The sequence below is a fragment of the Neoarius graeffei genome, chromosome 11 (assembly GCF_027579695.1).
Source record: "Neoarius graeffei isolate fNeoGra1 chromosome 11, fNeoGra1.pri, whole genome shotgun sequence".
NCBI lineage: Eukaryota > Metazoa > Chordata > Actinopteri > Siluriformes > Ariidae > Neoarius > Neoarius graeffei.
In genome coordinates this window covers 50,064,367-50,091,067 of record NC_083579.1, presented here as the reverse complement: position 1 = coordinate 50,091,067, position 26,701 = coordinate 50,064,367, and the positions used below count along the sequence as shown (strand labels likewise).

Genomic DNA, 26,701 nt, shown 5'->3' with positions numbered 1-26,701 from the left:
TTCCCCCACAGTCCAAAGACATGCAGGTTAGATTAATTGGTGGCTCTAAATTGACCGTAGGTGTGAATGGTTGTTTGTCTCTATGGCGACTTGTCCAGGGTGTACCCCGCCTCTCACCCATAGTCAGCTGGGATAGGCTCCAGCTTGCCTGCGACCCTGTAGGACAGGATAAGCGGCTACAGATAATGGATGAATGGAAGGGTTGTGGGGCATCCCAGATGTTACGTTGCTGTTCTTTGATTGTGTCACATTGTTGTTTCTGACGTTCATATTCAAGCCAGATGCTGGAAACTTGTCAGCCATGACAAAATTGGTCTAATCAACAAAGTATTTCCTCCCTCAGACCTGCTGCTCAAACATGCCACACTCAAAGTTGTTGAGATCACATTTTGTCCACATTCCAATGTTTGATGTGAAAATTATCAGAACCTCTTGACTTGTATCTGAATGGTTTTATGCTTTGTGCTCCTGCCACATGATTGGCTAATTATTTGAATTGTATGAATGAGCAGGTGTACTGTACACCTGCTCAATGCATCAGGCCAAACTGGGGAATTCAATCCCCATACATATGCACTGTATGCTGGCAAGTTGTTTCATGTGTTTTGTCTAAATATTTGAAAGCACATTCTTTTCTTGAGCTCAGAAGTTAACTCGGCAACCATTGCGACTGTGCATGTGCCTCACTGTCACATCAGATTTGTCAGAATGTCAGAAGCTTTATGTAGGCTTGGCCTATCTATTTAAAAAAAAAACACAACACCACAATTATTGGTTGATAAACATGTGATTGCGTTTCTGTTGTTTCAGCATTGTGAAAAGCGTTGTTTTGTGGATTATTTTTATGCATTCCATGACTTTTTTCTCGCCCCTAACCTGCTGGAGCAGCACCCTCCCTGTGCTCTGGAACCTCCTAATTTACAAATGAAGCACTGGGTGTACATGTGTTCCTATTAAAGTGGCCAGTAAGTGTATGGTGTGCTAGATCATTGTATTTAATTTATCTGCGCATATATCTGTGTTTACATAGATAACCAATTAATTAGTTATATTAATGATGTCACGTCTTCTCTCAGGCGCTCAAGTCTCAGATGTAATGGGCAGAGCGAAGAATAGATTCAGTAGCACATAGAAGATCTGAAGCAGGGAATCCCTGACCACACACACACACACACACACACACACACACACACACATGCACAGATACATCAACACACACCTTCTCAAACTGTGACCTACCCCATAATCCACCACAGTTTGGCAGCTCCTCCAGGCCTGGTGATTATGGTGCATTGGTACCAAGCTTCCAAGCCTTCATGCCCACGCTCTTATAGCACCAGCCCATCATTCACACCACACTTCACAGATTATTCATGGTCTTATGAACATCGTCCATAAGATCTGCTTTTGATCTACTACTTAGGTGGGCCTTGTTGACTTTTGCCTCTCCATCTTTAATTAATTGTGTTTTTCTGGTTGTGGTTATGAAATATTCAAGGAGCCACTTTGCAATGAGCACAGTACATGGGGATGAGAACCATGTTGGATTTCCACTCTTTTCTGGATGCAGCAGTCGGATTTGGGCCAGCTGTTGCATATTTCACAACACACACACAACCAGATGTGCATCGCAACAGTCGGTGTGGATCTATTTGGTCGGATGTGTGATTACTTGTGATTACAGGAAAGTCTCTGGTCATCAATTGTACATGCTTTGATCACATGCTACTTTTAAGTGTCTGGTTTCATGGGCTCATCACTTTAACGTGCACAAGTATGGAAATGGTCAGAAGATATGTCCGGAGATGTCATTTTAAAATCCAGCTGTTGTAAATATAACGTATGTTGTCTTTATGAGTACATGAGGTCTGGACATACATTTGTAATACTATAGTGTATTAGGTACAGAGATGTGTTTACTACCAGCATGTAGACTTCCTACTGTAGGTTTTGAACTGTAAATACTGCACTTTATTGCAAAAGTAAAGAAATAACTGGGCAGCAGTAAAGCTGTAGGTTTCTCAGTGACAACTAAACCTAAGACCCTGGGGCTTCTCTGTGGGAATTAATGTAAATAGTTGGAAAATTGGTGTGGAGAGAGAGCGCGTGCACTCAGGAATCTAAACTAAAGCAGATTAGTTTCTCATCACATTCGTTCTAGTGAATGTCCTATAATGCTTAATGCACATGCAAGTATTGGCACCAATCTTTATTAGTATAAAACCCATGAATAGTCACTGCAGGGGAAAAGGTATGAGTATAATATATAATACATTTGTGTTAAAGATGCAGTTTGAGTAATTGGCTGAGGGGAGTGCGAGTGTGTGCAACGACATGGAAAGACGTCTGGCAGTGATCTACAGGAGTCCATTAATTACTGTATGAATGCTCCTCTCACATCTCCCAAGTGCTGCTGCCATACAGAGAGAGAGAGAGAGATGGGTCACTCTGTCTTCCCCAGCCCACATCCGTGCCAAGCTCATAATGACTAAAACCCCTAATTAATCTTGCTATCATGGGCAACTATAAGACTATATAGATGAATTATTGGCCTAGCTGTAATGGGAAGTGTGTGCATGCGAGTGTGTGTGTGTGTTTTGTCTACTGAGTAGGGCTAGGGTTGTCTCAGACTAAGGATTTTTTTTGATTGATTGATTGACTGATTGATTACTTTATTCTGAACAATAAAGAAGAAAGATATAAAAATAAAAATTTAAATAAAAAATACAATAATCAAAACATTATCATAAACAAACAGAATAGCGTAGCCACAAGGCAATAACATAACAATGTTCAGAAAGGATTAGGAAGAACTAATAACTTATCCAATCCTAACCCTCTATACCACCGCTAATCAAATGTCACTTTCCACCATAATAAACTATATATACAAAAGAAAACAAAAGCAATAAACAAAAAAGAAAACATACCAACATACCAAAACATACCGACATGGTATAATATCGACCAAATCAAATCATATATACAGATACTTATGTTATGCATATATACACACATACAATGCCTATATACAGTACATACATATACACATACCTATAACTATACACTAAATACAAGAAGACCAGTCACAGACTTACTCTCAATTTCATCATCATCTATATAGTCTGCCTGTCCTCATTCTCATATATTTTTATTAACATGTTTTTATATAATTTTTTTAAACAGTTTTATGTTGGTGCTATTTTTGAGTTCATTTTCCAGACCATTCCACAATTTCACCCCACAGACTGTTATGCACATACTTTTCAGAGTTGTTCTAACATTTACTCTCTTAAAATTCATTTCCCCTCTCAGGTTATACCCACCCTGCCTTTCCATAAACGTATTTTGTACCTCACCCGGAAGAAGGTTATGTCTTGCTTTATACATAATTTGTGCAGTCTTGTGTTTAACCAGATCCGTGAATTTCAGAGTGTGTGCTTTTACGAATAATGCGTTTGTATGCTCAAGATATCCCGTATTATTGACAATTCTTATTGCTCTTTTTTGTAATGTGCATAATGGCTGCAGGTTAGATTTGTAGGTATTACCCCATATCTCCACACAGTAGCTCAGATATGGAAGTATGAGTGCATTATACAGAGTATGTAGTGATTTATAGTCCAGAATGTGTCTTGATTTCCCCAAAATTGCAGTAATCTTTGCTATTTTTGCTTTAACATGATTAATATGCGGTTTCCAGCAGACTTTATGATCAACAATCACACCCAGAAATTTTATTTCATAAACTCTTTCTATGGTTATGTTGTCAATTTTCAATTCAACTTGAGGATTCGACTTATATTTTCCGAATAACATAATCTTTGTTTTACTCAAATTCAATGACAATTTGTTTACATTAAACCACCTTTTTAATTTATTCATTTCGGTTGTGATTGTTTCCATAAGCTGCTGTGCATTGTCCCCGGCGCAAAAGATGTTTGTATCATCAGCAAATAAAATGCATTTCATTATACATGATACATTACATAAATCATTAATGTACAATATAAACAGCTTAGGACCTAAGACAGACCCTTGCGGTACTCTACATGTTATGGGCAAATAATCAGATGTGTGATCTCCAATTTTTACAAATTGTTGCCTGTTACTTAAGTAGCTCCTCACCCAGTCCAAACCAACCCCTCTGATACCATACCTCTCTAATTTTTTGAATAGAATGTCGTGATTTATTGTGTCAAATGCTTTCTTTAGATCTATGAAAATTCCCATAACATGTTTTTTATTGTCTATACCATTTGTGATTTTCTCAATAAGTTCCATTAATGCCAGGGTTGTTGATCTGTCTTTCCAGAATCCGTATTGACTGTCAGCTAAAAGTTTATATTTTTCAATGAAGTTGTCTAGTTTTGCTGTGAACAGTTTTTCGAGGATCTTGGAGAACTGAGAGAGTAAAGAAACTGGCCTGTAATTTGTGTAATGATGTCTATCTCCACATTTATATAAAGGTATAACTTTAGCTATTTTCATGTTGTTTGGAAATTTACCAGATTGAAAAGACATATTACATATGTGAGTAAATGGTTCTGCAATTTCTTCAATAACTTTTTTTATTAAACTCATATCAATATCATTCCAGTCAGTGGAGGTTTTACTTTCACTTCTCCTTACAATGTCTATGACCTCTTTTATGCCAACTGCACCAATGAATATAGATTTAGGATTTCTCTCCCATCGAGCAGCCTCCGCCCCTCCAGGTGTGTCTGTATCCTGAATCTTTTCTGCCAAATCTGGTCCCACATTTACAAAGAATCTATTAAAACCATTTACCACTTCTTCCATATTATTTATTGATCTGTCATTCTCAATATAATGATCAGAGTAGCTTGTGTTTTTGTTTTTAGCTCTATTCCTAATAATACTATTTAGTACATTCCATAGCTCCTTCATGTTATTTTTATTACTATCTAATAATTTATTATAATATTCCTTCTTACATGTCCTCATAATGCTGGTTAATTTATTCTTGTATTTTTTATATTTAATTTCTGCCTCCAAAGTTCTTTTTTTTATGAATTGTCTATACAGCGTGTTCTTTTTTTTACAGGCATTTTTTAATCCTTTGGTGATCCATGATTTTCTTGATTAACCCAAAGGCCAAGTTTTGCAATTAAAGCAAACTACCTTGCCACTGGAATCATTTCATAAACACATTACACTGCATCCAAAAACACTGCCGCATAGAACTTAAAATCTGTTTGTTCCTTAAACGTGAGTGTTCCACTAGAAATATAAACAATACCTTATAGAAACATAGAACTTGTTCAAAATCAATGTAATATCTGATCTATTATCAAACCCATTATGAGTTGGAGGAGGTGAACTGAATCTTCAGAAGACTTCAAACTCTGGAAGAGCTTCTCAGGAATATTGTTCTTAAATTTGGTTCCTCTGTGGTCTCATTAATAACTCTTGATGGTTCACAGTTCCAGCAATGATATGGTTCCCTGAGTACGGCAACTTGAAGTACTTAAAGTAAAGTACCCTTTAGGATGCTAGATGGAAACTTTTGGTTAATTACAGAGAAGCTTAACATGGCCAGCTATAATTTACCATTACAATGTCTTATACACGTACACTCTGCAATTGTGCATCATATAAAATGCTTTATTGTGGTGACAACAAATCTTCAGAGTTTACGTCACGCTTTCTTGGAACGATCTTTACAGATATCAGATTGTTTTCTCACCTTACTTATTTTGTAACTGCATTGCATTGCAAATAAACAAATGAGGAAATACATGACAGATGAAATAAATGCTATTAGTGACAAATCTTTCAGTCAGCCAAGAATGCTCAACTGTTTACTTCTTGTCTTAGATGGAAGAGCTTTAATATTGGTTATGTACACCGTTAAATGATGTGTGTATCACTTGCATGGCATCCATTGGAATCTTCCAATGTGTGTAAAGGAACCAGCAAATATATAACTTAATCTGAACAATTTCAGAAAGCACAAATTGTATACAACACCATGGGACAGTAATCTCAAAATCACATTTTGCTTTTAAAAGCTGAGTGGAAAGTATGTCCCACACTAAACAGCAGGGGGAAATAACATAACTTTCCTACGGGATTGCTCTTTATTAATGCTCAGAAACACCTATAACTGGTGGAATTTCCTGGCCCAAGAGGCCCTGATAGCTCTTAATGTGGCGTGCTCTCTGAGCTCCCAGAGGAGTGAATGCTGAGCTGACCAACAATGGGCCCTTGTGCAGAAATCTAATTGAAGTGATTGATGAATTCACTGAGCCTTTCGGTTCAGTTCCTATGCGCCAGCGTGAGAGGAAAAACATAACAGAGTGTATGGAACATGCAAGGCTATAACCCTGTATATGGGAGTTGACATCTTGTCCCAGCATTCATAATAACTTTCTCTCTTGTGTCATCAGTGTTACTCTGTGGGAAGTGAACAGGTTGTGACATGTCAGGATACGGGATTTTGATGCCTGCTGGCCATTAGCCATCAACCTCCTGTGCAGCCAATGCAGTCCAAGACCTGGGACTTTTTCAGTGGGGGTGGAGGAGCTATTTGTTTCAGGATATGATTATGATTATACTACCATCTACTGGAGATATGAGGTATTGCAGCCTCTAGGAAACTCACAAGTGGCCTGGGGTTTACAAGTTGTATTTGTTTCGAATTAAACACAGCACTTGTTGGAGCACATGGTCTGGGCTGGGACTGGCATCCACAACGACACAGGCAGGATTCTGGATTCTCTTGTAGGCTTCATCCACTCTAGAAATAAGCAGGCAAAGTGAGTACAGTCAACAGTGATGACATGGAGGATTTTTTTATAATTCGTGGTTAATTTATTTGTGGTCACCTATTTATCATAGCCACCATCCTTAATGATTACAAAAGCAAAACAGACTTGGGCACAATTAGGTACACTTAATGTATACATATGCAGGCAATGTGTGTGCTAGGAACTTATTAATTTACCTAAAACTACCAGAAGTTTTTAAAAACTTTATGGTCTTCATTTTACATAGCCAACACTTGGTTTTGGTTTAAATGCTAACAAGAGACAACAGAAAATGGTGTTGCTTATAATGTCTCCATTCTAAAGACCCACATACCAACATGTCAATTTGGACAGGATATATTTACGTGCGGCGGCACGGCGGTGCAGTGGTTAGTGCTGTCGCCTCACAGCAAGAAGGTCCGGGTTCGAGCCCCGTGGCCGGTGAGGGCCTTTCTGTGCGGAGTTTGCATGTTCTCCCAGTGTCCGCGTGGGTTTCCTCCGGGTGCTCCGGTTTCCCCCACAGTCCAAAGACATGCAGGTTAGGTTAACTGGTGACTCTAAATTGACCGTAGGTGTGAATGTGAGTGTGAATGGTTGTCTGTGTCTATGTGTCAGCCCTGTGATGACCTGGCGACTTGTCCAGGGTGTACCCCGCCTCTCGCCTGTAGTCAGCTGGGATAGGCTCCAGCTTGCCTGCGACCCTGTAGAACAGGATAAAGCAGCTAGAGATAATGAGATGAGATGAGATATTTACATGCCAGCTTGGGAAAAGCCATGTTCCTTAGTTCTGGTAAACAGCAGGCAAATTTTTTTTTTTTAATCAGGTTATCTTCTAAATTGTCTTTAGGAAACCATTAAATATTGTATATTTCACCAAAATAGCATTAAATCTTTTTATTTATTATCACACTTAGGTTAACTTTTTTTGCAAATACTGGATACGGAGCCAGTTTACAAAAGTGGTGGTAAAACCAGTTGCTCTACCTGAAGATACCTTAAACCTTGCTAGTTAAATGCAATTTCATCACACAGTGACTGAGGCTTTGACCAAGCTAATGGATGGCTGTGTGTCACAGTGAAATGGACATACACTTAATCAACTCAGTTTGTAATCAGATACCAGCTTTCAAAACGTCCACAATATTCCTGTGCCACAGCAGAACTAGAATTGGATCTTTAAATAAATGTTCTCCCTTTTCACTGCTTACTCAGGATAATGCCGAGATCAGACTACACAATATTTTTGTCTTTCCAATGGTCAGCATGCCAGATTAGTTAATCATAGTGCCATAAATCTTTGCTGTGTCTTGGTCAGGAAACTGGCAACACTACAAGTTTCACCCCAACCAATCATCGTTCACGTCATCGTCAGGGAGGAGGATCACAAAATTGTCAAATCATGGCTACAGAAGGAACATCAAGGAACATGTAGGAGTTATCAAATTAGGTAAGAAATACCAAACATTCTGACACGCTGGACTTTTTGTTACAGTGTCATGGGGCATTCCAAATGCCACATCGCTGTTCTTTGATTATGTCATACTGCAAGGCCCGCTTCTCATTCCCAACCTTCATATTTGGGCTGGAAATTTGTTGGCCACAACAAAATTGTGTCAAAATCTGGCTGAATTCATGTAGTCTGATCCCAACAAAACCAGATTTTAAAAATGTCAAAATTTCACCATGTGCAGAGATGGAGCTACAAGACAGGCAATTAAACTTGGGACTCCCTGAAAACCAACACTCAATCCTTGAAAATGTCAACTCTGAATTCCCCCAAAACCTTGGATGGTTAAATGTAAAATCCCATACCAGGAACCCCTGCTAAAGTGGGTCCTATCTCACTAGCACATGGGACTTGCGCAAGTTTATTTTGTTTTGTTGCACTTTTCAAAATGAATAGAAATTTCCTGTCTGGAAGCCAAAAAAGAACACAAAAACAAAAGGAAAAGAGAAAGAAAAATTATGGTAGAGACAGTCTAATAATATATATTTTTCATGACAGCTGTAGGCACGGTGGTACAGTGGTTAGCACTGTCACCTCACAGCAAGAAGTTTCTGGGTTTGAAGGTTCTGTGGAGTTTCCTTCCACAGTCCAAAGACATGTCGATTAGGTCAACTGGCTACTCTAAATTGCCCATGGATGCTAATGTGAGTTGTTCATCTCTGCGATAGATTGGTGACCTGCCCAGGGGGTACCCCACCTCTCGCCCAAACTCAGCTGGGATTAGCTCCAGCTTCCCTCATGACCTTGATGGATAAGCGCTATAAATAATGGATGTATGGATGTAGGCTAAGCCATAAAGTAATGTAATGCTAGCCCAACATTATTATTGGTGTGCAAGCAGCTAGATAGGCGTTGGAGTATGTTAATTATTTTCAGCATTTTACTCAAATTGTGTTGATAGCTTCGTCTTTTTTATGTACAATACTGTGCAAAAGAATCAGAAACACTTTTATTGCCAGGTGTGTGGACACACACGAGGAATTTGACTCCAGTTCACTTAGCTCTCATAGTACAAAACAGATAAAAAAATCGTATACACAAAACAAACAAACAACAACAAGAATAGATGCATAGTGCAAAGTAATCCAGGTAAATCAAGTATGGAATAATGAAATAAATATAAAGTATACAGTGTGCACAGAATGACGGTATAAGTGATATTACTGATATATGAATCTGGATTTTAGCTGTTCATCACAGAAAGGATTTCCCTTTTGATGCAATATGGTGGCTAGATAGGCGTTGGAGTATATAATGTTAATTATTTTCAGCATTTTACTCAAACTGTGTTGATAGCTTCGTCTTTTTTATGTACAATACTGTGCAAAAGTATTATTTAATTGCTCTCTTCATTTACAAAATGATTATAAAGAACAGTAAACAGTAACAAATGTCATAATACATCCAAAACAACATTTCCTATGATGTGAGATCACTGTACCTTATATGCAAGCGCAGATATGAGGTTAAACCGAGCAAAACAGACACTACAAGTGCACAGAATCGAGGAAGCTGAGAAGAAAGAGCAATGAAGAAAACGCAGAAAAAAACCCAAAAATGTTTGAAATGCAGCACACTGAAAGGTGTTCTCTTGTAGCCTACAACAGTGTTTCTCAACCACTGGGCTGCGGCCCATTAGTGGACCGTGAAGCGCCATCTAGTGGGCTGTGATTTTTTTCAAGTTGAAGTTAATTTTTTTACTCGTAGTAGGGTACAATTGCTGGGTTACAGCCGATGTCACATCTGCCTCACTTAGCTATGGTCACACTACAGCTCGCGATGTTTTATGATGGGTTATCGATGAAAATGAGGCAGTTTGCTGGCTATATACAGGTGAGCTAACAGTTGTGGTCACACAACAGGTAAACACGTAACTGTCATGCCTTTGCGTGCTTGAGCTTGGTGCAGCTCGAGAGGCCACATGCACTCACGGAGCGTGTTGTGCGCACACTTGGGACCCGGTCGTTAAGGGAAACACCTGATACTGATTTGAGTGCAATCAGCACATACAGACATGTAAGCTGTTTTCACGGAGGCTTTGCAAAGCATTATCACTGTCACGTTTGTTTCTAGCCATGTTTATAACGCTGTTTAAATATTCTGCTAATGAATACGCCTGCTAATAAATATTCTTCCTGCACTTAGACCCGGCGCCTACCACCATCTATCTTGTAGTGTCCTGATCCCCAGATCTTTAACCCAGACACATATAAAAAGTTGTTCGTCTCCATGCTCTTCCAGGTTTTAATCTGTTTGTCCGTGTAGAACAATGTCTGCAGCACCAGGTAGTCTGAGATGTCGGGGAACTCAAGAGATGGATAATTTTCTAACTCCTAAGAAAAATCCTTCTTTGTTAGTGTGTAAGGATCTAATCCCATTGAGTGGTTTCTATATCTGTTTCTTTTAAGTGTACTTCTTGGTTTTAATAACTTACTTGTTTTCTGTACACAAACATGGCAATAAGTTCTTGTGTTAATCAACCAGACTCCACTTTTGGATCATTAATCCCTTTTGGCTGAGAACGCCCTGCATGCATGGTTTTATGTTGGCTTCTGATACATCCATACAATTTTAAATACAATACCTACAATTAAAAAGTTTGTTTTTATTGCATTTATTTCATTCCTGGGCTCCCATCTGTAACATGTAACATGTTGCATCCCATTACACTTTACAGTAGATTATTAGATTCTCATAGATAGATAAGCCAAAATAATTGGGGATCTTTTTTAATGGGCCCCGACTCATTACAAGTATGACTCAATGGACCTCAAAGTAGAAAAGGTTGAGAACCCCTGGCCTACAATATACAGTATTATTCCACCTCCCTATGTAAAACTAATCCAGTCCAAATAGGGATTAAACCAGAAAAGAAAGTGAACAAAGGAAAGTTTCAGTTTCATTATGTAACCGGTGTTTGGATTTGCACGGAAACCACGCCTGTCAAACGAGTCCAATAACTGAAGCATATGTTGCAGTCTTTAATAAGCAAACCCATCCATTCTGCACATGGTTTATGAAGCACTACAGATTGTGCCGCATGAAATCTGAACAGGATTGTGAGGAACAGAAATGAGTTGACCTACTTGCGACGGAACAGGTGATCGATCTCCAGCTGGCTCTCCTCCTCAGTCTTGTCAAGGCCTCTGTGTGAGAGTCTGCGGAGCCTCTCCTCAGGGCTGACGCTGAGCAGCAGGACCAGGCTGGGCCTCAGCAGGTCAGATGGCCACTCGTAGATCTCTGAGCCAACAGCTGGGAGGTTGTCCTCTCGCCCGCTCACTGCAGTGGCTATCGCATACGCTGCAGTGCTGTGCCAGTACCTAAAAAGGAAAATCAATCTACTTTTAATTATATCGTATTTTTACTGATGTGATGTCATTGTTAGTCATTCTGTTTTTCAGTCGAGCTTTCTCTTTTCTCACTGTTTGTGTCTCTTTCACTGTTACTTCTGAAAGAGCCAAGTTAAAATCCAATACATAGCACAGTTCAGCTTTACTTTTGGCTACACAGATCAATATTTGTATTCTCCCTTTTAGTCTTTTACTTTCTCTGTCTTTCTCTCTTCAGATCTTAAGAGTTCCTATCCACTTGTGTGAACTTAATTTTGTGCATTCCAGTCTTTCTATAGCCTTTTTTTTTTTGTAACAGAAACTGCCATGTTATTTTAACATATTATTCAGTGTGTTAATGTATGCCTTGTTGGACATGATCCATGACTATCTTTAATGTTTACTGTTGATTACACCATCGTGTCTCTCCCTTTACAGAACACTTTTTCTAGGCGCATTTGATGAAAACATGACAGTTTGCACTTTCTTTTATCAGTGTTTTGGAAATCTGCTTCGATGATATATAACATTTGGACTGAAACGTATCCTCGCTCTGGCTATCTCTGACTTTGCCTCCCTTTTTGTTTCACTTATACACTCATTCCTACTTATCTCTGAAACTGGTGACAAATGATGTGTGTTACTATGTGCATTTGTACTATATTTTGTACCTATCCACAATCACAGGAACATGTGATGCCTCTCTGGCTATCTGTGCTGCAGTGATGTAGTTGCCAAGAGCATAGAATGCCCTGCGAATGAGTGGTGGCTTTGCGTCAAAGCATTGTCTGAAGGGGGCTAGGCACTGAGGAGGAGATTTTAGCAGAACTGCATCCAAGGCCTTCTGCAGGCTGCAGGTCAGAGTAGTTTTACCTGTGTACATAAAGAGGAGTTAGAGAAACCTGTCAACTTTCTGTTGTGTACCTTAGAACCCTGGGGTGCCGTCTGGCTTCATTAGGGGTGCCGTCAAAAAATTATATATTCTAACATTGAAATAAATAAAATGAATTAAAATTCCAAAAAAACAGTTACACTAATGCAGATCATCGCCGCCTCATGCATCATCAAAATTTGTCTCACGGCCCCCTTTCCCATGTCACAACGTCACTGCCGGGGTCGGCGTATGGTCAGCGTGACTGCGTATATTTTATATGGGGGTGCCTTGAGAATTTGCGTACTTCTGAAGGGTGCCGTGACTGAAAAAAGGTTGAGAAACGCTGCCTTAGAAGATATTATATGTTCTTTTAGTCACATGTTGATCTTTACTTGGAGAATTCTCAGTGACTTTGCAATTAAGTTAACACAAAGATCTTTGTATGCACTGGCATAAGATGCATATAAACATAACTTCTAACTATAACTGTAAGTACAAATTCAACCATAGTAATCTTAATTAAAGGGGACATATAATGAAAAACTCGCTTTTTCAGTGTTTGTGCACATCTGGAGTGCCTACCAACCCGCAAACCCTAAGTCAGCTTATTTAGGCTACCTACTTCAGAAACCATGTGCTTCAAAAAGTCATTCAGCTTGGTCTCCCCTTTCTATGTCACAAGCGGAGCTCGTTAGCATTATGCCGCCCCTCATCTGAGTATCTCCTCTCATAGCTTGAGAACTTCCTTTAATATTCATGAAGAAAGTGCTACCTGATTGGCTGGCAAAAGAGAAGGTGTGGTGAACAGAGATTCATTACATTTAAAGGAACGTGCACTCAAATTGGCCGTATTTGATCAGTGCTGTTCAGACAGGGTGAGAAGGTGCTGCGGTGTTTTATCCTTGTGGCATTTTGACCACATTTCATTTAGACCTCAAGGAACTGTGTCAACTTTTGGAAAGGGGGTATAATATCTCATCTCATCTCCTCTAGCCGCTTTATCCTGTTCTACAGGGTCGCAGGCAAGCTGGAGTCTATCCCAGCTGACTACGGGCGAAAGGCGGGGTACACCCTGGACAAGTCGCCAGGTCATCACAGGGCTGACACATAGACACAGACAACCATTCACACTCACATTCACACCTACGGTCAATTTAGAGTCACCAGTTAACCTAACCTGCATGTCTTTGGACTGTGGGGGAAACCAGAGCACCCGGAGGAAACCCACGCGGACACGGGGAGAACATGCAAACTCCGTACAGAAAGGCCCTCGTCGGCCACGGGGCTCGAACCTGGACCTTCTTGCTGTGAGGCAACAGTGCTAACCACTACACCACCATGCCGCGGGGTATAATATCTCATCTCATTATCTCTAGCCGCTTTATCCTTCTACAGGGTCGCAGGCAAGCTGGAGCCTATCCCAGCTGACTACGGGCGAAAGGCGGGGTACACCCTGGACAAGTCGCCAGGTCATCACAGGGCTGACACATAGACACAGACAACCATTCACACTCACATTCACACCTACGGTCAATTTAGAGTCACCAGTTAACCTAACCTGCATGTCTTTGGACTGTGGGGGAAACCGGAGCACCCGGAGGAAACCCACGCGGACACGGGGAGAACATGCAAACTCCGTACAGAAAGGCCCTCGTCGGCCACGGGGCTCGAACCTGGACCTTCTTGCTGTGAGGCAACAGTGCTAACCACTACACCACCGTGCCGCGGGGTATAATATCTCATCTCATTATCTCTAGCCGCTTTATCCTTCTACAGGGTCGCAGGCAAGCTGGAGCCTATCCCAGCTGACTACGGGCGAAAGGCGGGGTACACCCTGGACAAGTCGCCAGGTCATCACAGGGCTGACACATAGACACAGACAACCATTCACACTCACATTCACACCTACGGTCAATTTAGAGTCACCAGTTAACCTAACCTGCATGTCTTTGGACTGTGGGGGAAACCGGAGCACCCGGAGGAAACCCACGCGGACACGGGGAGAACATGCAAACTCCGTACAGAAAGGCCCTCGCCGGCCACGGGGCTCGAACCTGGACCTTCTTGCTGTGAGGCAACAGCGCTAACCACTACACCACCGTGCCGCGGGGTATAATATGTCACCTTTAAATGATTTGGCATTTGTCAAGACTTATTTTGACATATTGACTTATTTCTCACCTGTAGCATCCAGTCCCTCTATCACAATTACTGGAAACCTCTTATCATGACCGTTGTTTGACTCCAGGCGTTGCTCCTCCACCAGCTCCAACACTGCCTTGGATTCCGGTATGATATCACTACACTGGGGATGCAAAAGCACAATCAGGTCTTTCTCACACATCACATCTGGGCAATGTATTTGAACAGCCCAGTTTTCCACTGGTACTTAAAATGTTGAGAAAAGAGATTAGGGATGAACACCATGTTGACATTTAAAAAGCCCAGTGTGGAATTACTTCATATAACACTTATGTCTGTCTGGACACTATAAAGATTAAGGGTTTATTTGCACGTGCTGGTATTGCAAAAATACCAAAACTTTGATTTTTACACTGATACCATTTTATATCTCATGATACTAGTATTATATATGATATCATGGTAGAAAAATATAAAAGTAAACTTATGTAACTTTAGTGTTGACCTTACAACTCCAGGTATCTGTATGGGCTTTCTCCTACCTCAGAAGGATATTCCAGTAGGTGGATTGGCTACTCTAACATTGCCTTTAGGTGTGAATGAATGATTGAACATGGTGCCCTGCAATGACTGGCTTCCAATCAATTTTATTCCTGCCTCCTGTACAGTTTCCATGATACCGAAGATTTTGAAATGAACAAACGCACGAACGAACGATGGAAATCTTAATATGTGCAGTAGCAGAATGTCTGTTTGGAATTAAATTATTATTGACAAATAAGAAATGTATTAAGAAGTACAAGTAAACCTTTAGACAGAGCATTTTAGACAACATGCAGTATAAAACGCAAGTTATGTGGAACTTAAAACCATGAACAGCTAAACCAGTCACTTCCTACATACTGGATATTCATTTGGTATGTCAAATATGGCTGACAGAGGAGACTTTGACACAGGGAACCCAAGCCTAAAGTTAATATATCATGTTTAAAACGTCACAATGTGGTAAGAAACAAAACTATTATGAATTTGAATAATGGAGGGCCATAAAAATAGTGACAGGTCTGAAAATAGAGATCAGACTTGCATTACGTTCTCAGGAAGACAAGAGAAAAGAAAAGAAAAAACATATGCCTGGAACTATTTAGTGTATTATTTTTTTTGTGTAGGGCGGCATGGTGGTGTAGTGGTTAGCACTGTCACCTCACAGCAAGAAGGTCCTGGGTTCGAGCCCCGTGGCTGGCGAGGGCCTTTCTGTGCGGAGTTTGCATGTTCTCCCCGTGTCCGCGTGGGTTTCCTCCGGGTGCTCCGGTTTCCCCCACAGTCCAAAGACATGCAGGTTAGGTTAACTGGTGACTCTAAATTGACCGTAGGTGTGAATGTGAGTGTGAATGGTTGTCTGTGTCTATGTGTCAGCCCTGTGATGACCTGGCGACTTGTCCAGGGTGTACCCCGCCTTTTGCCCGTAGTCAGCTGGGATAGGCTCCAGCTTGCCTGCGACCCTGTAGAAGGATAAAGCGGCTACAAATAATGAGATGAGATTTTTTTGTGTTTGTTTTTACATTTTTGCATCATGTCTGAACTGCATTGTGTAACATCTAGTACATTCATTAAATCCCATTACACAATAAGTTACGATAGTTCCTGAACACCCATATTACGCTTTTGCATTTTATAGGGAATGGGGTGCCATTTTGGATACATATTTAGGAACAGTTCAAGTTCAAGCGCTTTACTGGTCATTGTATAACACAACAAAATTACTTTTGTAACAACCCCAAAGGTGCATTTAAGAAATGAATGCAAAAGTGAAAATTTAAAAGCAAAATTCAAATAGTTAACAGCCAATAAATAATATAAATAAGAGTTAAAAAACAATAATCATACAAAATATGTTCAAAATATTAGCAAAGATGCCATATACAGTGTTAAGTGTTCAAGTAACCAGTACAGATGGTTATTATTGCACCGGTATACAGCAGCATAGATTATGCTGACCTCAATGTTAACAGCAATGTTGACTTCCATTAAAGAAAAGTCAAATAAACTTATGGGAAATTTACACATGTGGTTTTTAGACTATTCATATGTCATATTTAACATACAGGGGCCTGCAAAAGTAGGTATACAGTAATGAAAAACAAAACGTTTGCACAAAAACGTTAGTATTAAATGAAACCTAGTGCCACTATTATAATACTGGTAATACTGGAATAATCCTTATGTATACCTACTTTTGCAGCCCCCTGTATTTTTGACATGCAGGCCTACTGGACTTTTCAAATGTAGTGCATGTGCTTTTATTTTTTTACACATTATTTTTATACATGATTTGCTGAAGTTTGTGTGTTTATTGTTCACTTGTGTAACATGGCATTTTATTATGCCTCCGCCACCGTAAGGCGCAGGAGGCATTATGTTTTCGGGTTGTCCGTCCGTCCGTCCCGAAACCTTGTGAACGCGATATCTCAAAGGCGAATGAAAGGAATTTCACCAGACTTTCATCATTTGTGCATTTGGGGACACAGATAAACGGATTAGATTTTGAAATCAAAAGACCTAAGGGCAAGGTCACTGTGAGGTCACATGTCTGTCCGAAAACCTTGTGAACACAATGTCTCCAAGGCTGATACAAGTAATTTCACCAGGTCACGATTACTGTGAGGTCAAATGTCCATCCCCAAATCACAACTTAATAATTCAACACTGTAACATCTGATTCAAGACTGTAAGAGACCATTCCAGAGGAAGCTGAGTTGTGCTTGTATTGTTCAGCGATTTTATGCACAGTAACACTAACCAGACTGACGAGCTCCATTTCTTTTAAACTTCCTGCCATCGGTGTGATTGTTATCATGATCTGCATCTCATATTTAAAAAGCTAACAGTACATTCAAACATATTTACTGATCTAGAAAAATGCAGAAGACAGGTAGGGGAGACTTGGGACAAGTTTTCAGCTTTTGGAGACTGTGAAATTCTTTGCAGGTAGCGTCACATTCATATTGCATTAGAAAGTATTTACTATACCCTCTTACAACAACATTAGTTTCTTAGCTTGTCACATATACTGGCCTTCAGGCTTCACTTTTTCTGTCTTTTTTTTGCAGGGAGGCATGAGACATTATGTTGGGAGACTTGGGACATAGTAGGGAGACATGGAACAAAAATAAAATACCTAGACCTACACGTTTAATTTTTATTTATTATTAAAACTTGTAACATATGAACTGTATGAACACACAATGCTGGTACAGCGATAGAAAAATGTCAGTTTACCCAAAACCTGACGAGACAAAACATTTCGTTCTCAAGAAGGAATTAAATGAACTTAATGCAGGTACACGCCCACATTTTTCACAAAAGATTTTAAACAATTTCATATATGTAAAATTCAGCTCAGTGCTGAACTCAGAATGCCCTCAGCCTACCCTTAGTTTCCTCAAACTAATAAACAAATAAATCCAGATGTTTTCCAGGGTTTGTTTGTTTGTTTGTTTGTTTGTTTGTTTGTTTGTTTGTTTGTTTGTTTGTTTGTTTGGTTGGTTGGTTTTGTTAATGCACCATTTATTAAATGCTGTAGACCAAAAATGGCTTAAAAAATAATGAAATTAAATGTTTCAACATTTAAAAAAAAATACTATAAACAACAGTAAGTCATAATAAATGAAACAGTCAATATTTGGTGTGAGACAAGGGCGGCACAGTGGTGTTCTGGGTTCGAGGCCGGCGAGGGCCTTTCTGTGTGGAGTTTGCATGTTCTCCCCGTGTCCGCGTGGGTTTCCTCCGGGTGCTCCGGTTTCCCCCACAGTCCAAAGACATGCAGGTTAGGTTAACTGGTGACTCTAAGGCTACATCCACACGACAACGGCAACGAGATGTTATTAAAAAAATATATCGCGTCCACATGGGCAACGGATCAGTAAAATATCAGGTACATATGGCAACGCAACGCTTGCTGAAAACGATGCAATATACATGCCACACCTCTAGGGGCGCTGTAAGACGGTCCCTTCGGAGACACCAGAACAATAGAAGAAGTAAGGACGCATGCGCATAAACTATTATGCGCGAGACTTCATATTAGCCACAAAGTCAGAAAAATCTGTTCGTAAAATTACATTATAATGACCAAATACAATGAAAAGTATTTTTCCAGTCTCACCTGTGAAAGGTAATCCCATGTGATCTCGTTTGGACGGCAAACCTGTTGGTACAGTTAAACTCAGCACATGAATGAGGCATCTTTATTCTCTGCTTTGACCCATCCAATATGGCGGCGAGGATGACGTATGATTCTACGCGGAAGGCGACGTCTTTAATGGTCCGGAATAAATTGAATGCTACACGTTGATGGATTAATTTGTTGTTCTACACCCTTTTTGAGGAATGTATTGTAGGACTTAAACCAACATCTGAAGAGGTGAGATCGCTCCTTTTTTTTCCCTATTTTTGCTGGCGGAATTGACTCTCTCTCTCTCACTTTGCACCATTACACAATAAATATTCACAGTGAAAATATTTTGTAAGCGCGTTTCATGAACCAAGTTATAGGATTTGTTGACAACTCGCATCGAGTTCGTTACACTTCTACCCGGCGTGAAGCACATGTGGTTGTGACGTCATCGTAAACAAATCCGTTCTACTCATCCAGACGACTTCGCAACGGCGCCGTTGCCAGATCTTTCCACTCTGGAACCCGTTCTCAAAAGATTTCATTTTGGGGCACCCAAAATGCCGGTGCCGTGTGGACGCCAGGCCTAAACGATAAACAATTTTATCGGATTCACCTGAATCCGTTGCCGTGTGTACAGAGCCTAAATTGACCATAGGTGTGAATGTGAGTGTGAATGGTTGTCTGTGTCTATGTGTCAGCCCTGTGATGACCTGGCGACTTGTCCAGGGTGTACCCCGCCTTTCACCCGTAGTCAGCTGGGATAGGCTCCAGCTTGCCTGCGACCCTGTAGAACAGGATAAGCGGCTACACATAATGGATGGATGAATAGATATTAAACCACAAGAAAAAACCTGTAACATGAACCGTCCTAACTCTCCCCATTTGGCCATTTTGAAAAAAATAAATCCTTAAAATGTATGCCCCCCCAGAATATAAGTTTAATAAATAATACATGATAACTCTAGGCTTCATACTCAGAGGCTCCAACTTGGGAAATTGCAAAGAGGAAGATTCTCCCTCTCTGCGAGTAGCTCGGAGGGAGACAAGTTTGAGTGCCATAGGCGCCAAGGTGAGTTTTATTTATCTCATCTCATTATCTCTAGCCGCTTTATCCTGTTCTACAGGGTCGCAGGCAAGCTGGAGCCTATCCCAGCTGACTACAGGCAAAAGGCGGGGTACACCCTGGACAAGTCACCAGGTCATCACAGGGCTGACACATAGACACAGACAACCATTCACACTCACATTCACACCTACGGTCAATTTAGAGTCACCAGTTAACCTAACCTGCATGTCTTTGGACTGTGGGGGAAACCGGAGCACCCGGAGGAAACCCACGCGGACACGGGGAGAACATGCAAACTCCACACAGAAAGGCCCTCGCCAGCCACGGGGCTCGAACCCGGACCTTCTTGCTGTGAGGTGACAGCGCTAACCACTACACCACCGTGCCGCCAGTTTTATATATATATATATATATATATATATATATATATATATATATATATATATACACACACTATATACACATATTATATATACACACACTATATACGTGTGTGTGTGTGTGTGTGTGTGTGTGTGAGATATATCACATACACACATATATGTGTGTGATATATATATATATGAATGATTCACCACATTTCGTGTCAATTAAATCTTATTAATAGTAACAGATCTAGATAAATCTAGTGACTATAGACCAAACTTTAATATGTCTAAAGTCAATGTTAATGTCAATAATGACCATTATAAATTGCCAATGGTAGACCCTCTGATGATAATGTTCTAATAATATTCTAAGTCTAAGTTAGTAAAAGTCAGACAAAAAAAGTCAGACAAGTTCGTTATGTCTAACGAACTAATGTCTGGCCTGGTGATCTAACCTTGTCAGATATAGGGTCGTCTTGCTGCCGTCCAAAATAGTCCGCCATTCGTCCATGGCGACCATCGCGGCAGGCGATCCAAACTTTATCTTGGTGATTTTCTGATATTTTCTCTTCGTAGTTTGGCTTTCGCCATTTCCACCAACGGAACTTCATTTCATTATCTCATTCAAGAGAACATAAAGTTAAAGATGAGCAGGCGATAAATGCAGATGAAATGCAGACACAAAAAAACAAACAAAATGGTTGAGTGTCGCAGGTTTTCTCGTTCTCTTGCGCGTATCATTAATAGCGCCATCTGTGTGCTTTATCGGTAACTGCTAAGACATTGGGTGGCTCAGTGTGACGCCGCGGTGTACCAAATTCCGCTCAATTCATATGCGCGCTTGATCTGCACGCGCATGCCTCCAGCATTCACTCCAATCCCCCCGTTACGCCGATCGGTGTACCGACCGGGGAATCGGCATATACCACGGGGTACACACTTGAGTCCACCCATACAATGTCAGACACACGAAAAGCGGAAAGTCAACTATTAATTTTCGTCAACATAAACATATCAAGTTATATATTTTTTAAACTAATCATGTGTAGTAAGGGCGGGCGGAAGATTTTTATGTTGTCAGCGGGAGGTTGGGAGGATTTAAGTGTTCCCTAAAGCGGGAGATCTCCCACCCACGGCGGGAGAGTTGGAGCTTCTGCATACTTTAATTCCCAACAAATCCCGAATTCACCAGCAGACATTACACGATAGAATGGAGGTAGAGGTGAAGTAAAAAATACAAATTTTGTTTGACAAAAATATTGAACTGCACAGACCAGCTTCGTAGCTTCAGAGGAAGGCGGTTTCTCTCAGGGGCAACATCTAACATCTGATGTAATCTAAAACCTGATTGGTTGAAATTAATTTATGGGAATACAAACCATCCCAAGTCTCCCCTGTCCCAAGACTCCCCGCTCTCCCCTAGTCAAAACAGACCTTTCAGTAGGTGTAAAAGATTTTTAAAATACAAACACTAACTGCAATTTAAAAAAAAAAAAAGTATTGTGTTAGGACTCAGGGGCGGTAGTCAAGTTTATTTGTATAGCGCTTTTAACAATAAACATTGTCGCAAAGCAGCTTTACAGAATTTGAACAACTTAAAATATTAGCTAATTTTATCCCTAATCTATCCCCAACAAGTAAGCCTGTGGCGACGGTAGCAAGGAAAAACTCCCTCAGACGACATGAGGAAGAAACCTCGAGAGGAACCAGACTCAAAAGGGAACCCATCCCCATCCGGGCAACAACAGACAACATGACTATAACATTAACAGTCCTAACATAAAGTCAGCTTCGTTGATGCTATAAACCCCCCACCAACGGAAACCCGAGCGCAAAACCGTTCATGACAACTGTAGTCCCAAAGTCAACAAGTCAGCTGCAGTCCTAAAGTCAGCAAGTCAACTGCAGTCCCCAGCCACAAAAGCACCACTGCAAGAGTCCAGACCGTCCTCCAGGCGCGACCCCCAACTACTGTAGTGGTTAGCGCTGTTGCCTCACAGCAAGAAGGTCCGGGTTCGAGCCCAGCGGCCGACGAGGGCCGTTCTGTATGGAGTTTGCATGTTCTCCCCGTGTCCGCGTGGGTTTCCTCCGGGTGCTCCGGTTTCCCCCACAGTCCAAAGACATGCAGGTTAGGTTAACTGGTGACTCTAAATTGACCGTAGGTGTGAATGTGAGTGTGAATGGTTGTCTGTGTCTATGTGTCAGCCCTGTGATGACCTGGTGACTTGTCCAGGGTGTACCCCGCCTTTCACCCGTAGTCAGCTGGGATAGGCTCCAGCTTGCCTGCGACCCTGTAGAACAGGATAAAGCGGCTAGAGATAATGAGATGAGATGAGATGAAAATAAATGACTCAGGCTTCATAGAAGAAAAAAAAAAACAATTTGAACAGAATCTCACAGTATGATGCTGAAGCTGCCGAAACAATGGAAAATAAAATACCATTTTGGCAAAAATGTTGGCATCCATTAATTTCTTGTATTAAGTAAAAAAATAAAGTGCGCACAGTCCTTCACTGTAAACATAACACACTTTCAGTAACAGAATTTAAGCCTATATAAACACTGACTCGCACATGCTGCTTCTCTTGAACGTATACACGGAAGTAAGGCGGAAGGTAGTTTGTCGATGTCACCTCAAGACGACGCCAACGATTGGTCAAATTTGCGGGAAAGTTGCGGTGATTAGATATAATTGCAACACCGCCCTGAATTCACGGGGATTGTTGAATTTGCGTTGAAGTTGCAAATCGCAACATCACGAAATCCTGGAGGGTCTGGTAAACGACCGTTTACTTTTCAGCTCAAATACACGAAGCGGTATTGGCCGGTTTCACAAGTGGAATATTGCGCATGCGCACATCGCTCTTTCCGAAGAGAAACATCCGGCAATTCATCAAAACAATAAGTCGAGTGAGATGCTTCGGAAATCATGTGAATAAACTGATAAATTTGATATGTAACCCGAATATCGGCGTAGCTGAAATGATGAACTTGTCCGACATAAAGGATCACTTGTCCCAGACAAGCGGACAACCGTTAACGTCGAGCCCTGACTGGTGATTCTAAGGCCCTGTCCACACGGCAACGGATTCAGGTGACTCCGATACAATTGCTTATCCTTTAGGCCTGGCGTCCACACGGCACCGGTGTTTTGGGTGCCCAAAACGCAATCTTTTTGAGAACGGGTTCCTGAGTGGAAAGATCTGGCAACGTTGTCATTGTGAAGTCGTCTGGATGAGTAGAACGGATTTGTTTACGATGACGTCACAACCACATGACTGTGAGTGCTTCATGCCGGGTAGAAGTGTAACGAACTCGATGCGAGTTGTCAACAAATCCTATAACTTGGTTCATGAAACGCGCTTACAAAATATTTTCACTGTGAATATTTATTGTGTAATGGTGCAAAGTGAGAGAGAGAGAGAGAGAGAGAGAGAGAGAGAGAGAGAGACTCTGCCCTTAGGGCAGAGTCAATCCCGCCAGCAAAAATAGGGAAAAAAAGGAGCGATCTCACTTCTTCAGATGTTGATTTAAGTCCTACAATACATTCCTCAAAAAGGGCGTAGAAGAGCAAATTAATCCATCAACATGTAGCATTCAATTTATTCCGGACCATTAAAGACGCCGCCTTCCACGTAGAATCATACGTCATCCTCGCCGCCATATTGGATAGGTCAAAGCGGAGAATAAAGATTAGCTGCGTTTAACTGTACCAACAGGTTTGCCGTCCAAACGAGATCACATGGGATTACCTTTCACAGGTGAGACTGGAAAAATACTTTTCATTGTATTTGGTCATTATAATGTAATTTTACAAACAGATTTTCCTGACTTTGTGTCTAATATGAAGTCTTGCACATAATAGTTTATGCGCATGCGTCCTTACTTCTTCTATTGTTCTGGTGTCTCCGAAGGGACCGTCTTACAGCGCCCCTAGAGGTGTGGCATGTGTATTGCATCGTTTTCAGCAAGCGTTGCGTTGCCATATGGACCTGATATTTTACTGATTGTTGCCCATTTGGACGCAATATATTTTTAAATAACATCTTGTTGCCGTTGTCGTGTGGATGTAGCCTAAGGCTACATCCACACGACAACAGCAATGTTATTAAAAAAAATATCGAGTCCACATGGGCAACGGATCAGTAAAATATCAGGTACATATGGCAACGCAACGCTTGCTGAAAATGATGCAATACACATGCCACACCTCTAGGGGCACTGTAAGACGGTCCCTTCGGAGACACCAGAACAATAGAAGAAGTAAGGACGCATGCGCATAAACTATTATGTGCGAGACTTCATATTAGCCACAAAGTCAGGAAAATCTGTTCGTAAAATTACATTATAATGACCAAATACAATGAAAAGTATTTTTCCAGTCTCACCTGTGAAAGGTAATCCCATGTGATCTCGTTTGGACTGCAAACCTGTTGGTACAGTTAAACGCAGCACATGAATGAGGCATCTTTATTCTCTGCTTTGACCCATCCAGTATGGCAGCGAGGATGACGTATGATTCTACGTGGAAGGCGGCGTCTTTAATGGTCCGGAATAAATTGAATGCTACACGTTGATGGATTAATTTGTTCTTCTACGCCCTTTTTGAGGAATGTATTGTAGGACTTAAACCAACATCTGAAGAGGTGAGATCGCTCCTTTTTTTCCCTATTTTTGCTGGCGGGATTGACTCTCACTCTCTCTCTCTCTCTCTCTCTCTCACTTTGCACCATTACACAATAAATATTCACAGTGAAAATATTTTGTAAGCGCGTTTCATGAACCAAGTTATAGGATTTGTTGACAACTCGCATCGAGTTCGTTACACTTCTACCCGGCGTGAAGCACATGTGGTTGTGACGTCATCGTAAACAAATCCGTTCTACTCATCCAGACGACTTCGCAACGGCGCCGTTGCCAGATCTTTCCACTCTGGAACCCGTTCTCAAAAGATTTCGTTTTGGGGCACCCAAAACGCCGGTGCCGTGTGGACGCCAGGCCGAAACGATAAACAATTTTATCGGATTCACCTGAATCCGTTGCCGTGTGGACAGGGCCTAAATTGACCGTATGTGTGAATGTGAGTGTGAATGGTTGTCTATGTGTCAGCCCTGTGATGACCTGGCGACTTGTCCAGGGTGTACCCCGCCTTTCGCCCGTAGTCAGCTGGGATAGGCTCCAGCTTGCCTCCGACTCTGTAGAACAGGATAAAGCGGCTAGAGATAATGAGATGAGATGAGATGAGATGAGATGAGACTACACTACTTCGTTTGTTCAGTCAGGGGACACAGTGCCAGCTGGTGCTCTACTGCCCCCAGTGGTCATGTTGGTGTAGCACCACAGTGACATGTCGCACTGCAGTAAATAATTCATCCAGCACTGAAAGCGTTAAAATAAGCAAATAATCCCAGTCCGTATCTGACCATTACCTCTTGAAGCACTTTGTAAGCATCTTCCATGTGATAGAACACGTCTGAGTTGATGATGTTCAGGGTTGAGGGATGATACAGTGGCGCAGGAGCGGGCGTGACGTAATACACGCGCTCGCGCTCCGCAGGCTCGTCGCTCACAGCTGAGCACAAGTAGTGTCCGTTTCCGTCGCGCGTGTACGCGAGCGCACAGACCGAGCCTTCCTGCTGCAGCTGGGCCACAACTCGCTCCGCACAGGACCGGCCGGACTCATCCCGCAGCAAGAAGCCCCTGACCAGAGAGTTTTTGACGTCGGGGAGGAAAGAAGCCGCGTCGAAGACGTCACATCCTGACGGCACGTGCGCAGTCAGAGCGGTTTTGAGGCGCGCGTGACAGAGCGCGCTCTGAACCCGGTCGTCACAAAGCGCGCACACAGAGAAGAGCTCCCGGCTGCCGAACAGCGCCTCCAGCTCACCGGGGTGCGCGCGAGGCTCAGAGCTCAACGCGAAATAAACCGGTTCCGTCTTCTGGTTGATTTCCACCATAAATACTCTGGAAGAGCAGTGCGCTAAGCGGGACAGAGACCTGCTCGCCATCCTGCCGGTGTGCAGTGCAGCGCCAACAGCAGCGCGAGCGCGCTTTATCAGGACGAAACGAAACCGAGCGGGAAAGCGAAAGCGCTGCTGGGCAAGAAACAAAACTGAGCTCAGTGCTGAACTCACAATGCCCTCAGCATACCCTCAGCTTCCTCAAACTAATAAACAAATAAATCCAGATGTTTTCCAGGGTTGGTTTGTTTTGCTAATGCACCAGTTATTAAATGCTGTAGACCAAAAATGGCTTAAAAATAATGAAATGAAATGTTTCAACATTTTAAAAAAATACTATAAACAACAGTAAGTCATAATAAATGAAACAAAGTCAATATTTGGTGTGAGACAAGGGCTGCGCAGTGGTGTTCTGGGTTCGAGGGCCTTTCTGTGCAGAGTTTGCATGTTCTCCTCGTGTCTGCGTGGGTTTCCCTACAGTCCAAAGACATGCAGGTTAGGTTAACTG

The 26,701-nt window shown here is 41.6% G+C and overlaps 1 protein-coding gene across 1 annotated transcript; it reads right to left on the bottom strand.

Annotated features, from left to right (window-relative positions):
• Window positions 1-5,607: 5,607 nt before the first annotated feature.
• cmpk2 (cytidine monophosphate (UMP-CMP) kinase 2, mitochondrial) lies at window positions 5,608-26,295 on the bottom strand. The gene is made up of 5 exons (XM_060934113.1): window positions 25,666-26,295; window positions 14,665-14,788; window positions 12,281-12,482; window positions 11,367-11,600; window positions 5,608-6,763 (listed from the first exon to the last, which is right to left on the bottom strand). The coding sequence occupies exons 1-5, from the start codon at window positions 26,239-26,241 to the stop codon at window positions 6,643-6,645; spliced, it is 1,257 nt and encodes a 418-aa protein (XP_060790096.1). The 5' UTR covers window positions 26,242-26,295; the 3' UTR covers window positions 5,608-6,642.
• Window positions 26,296-26,701: the final 406 nt, after the last annotated feature.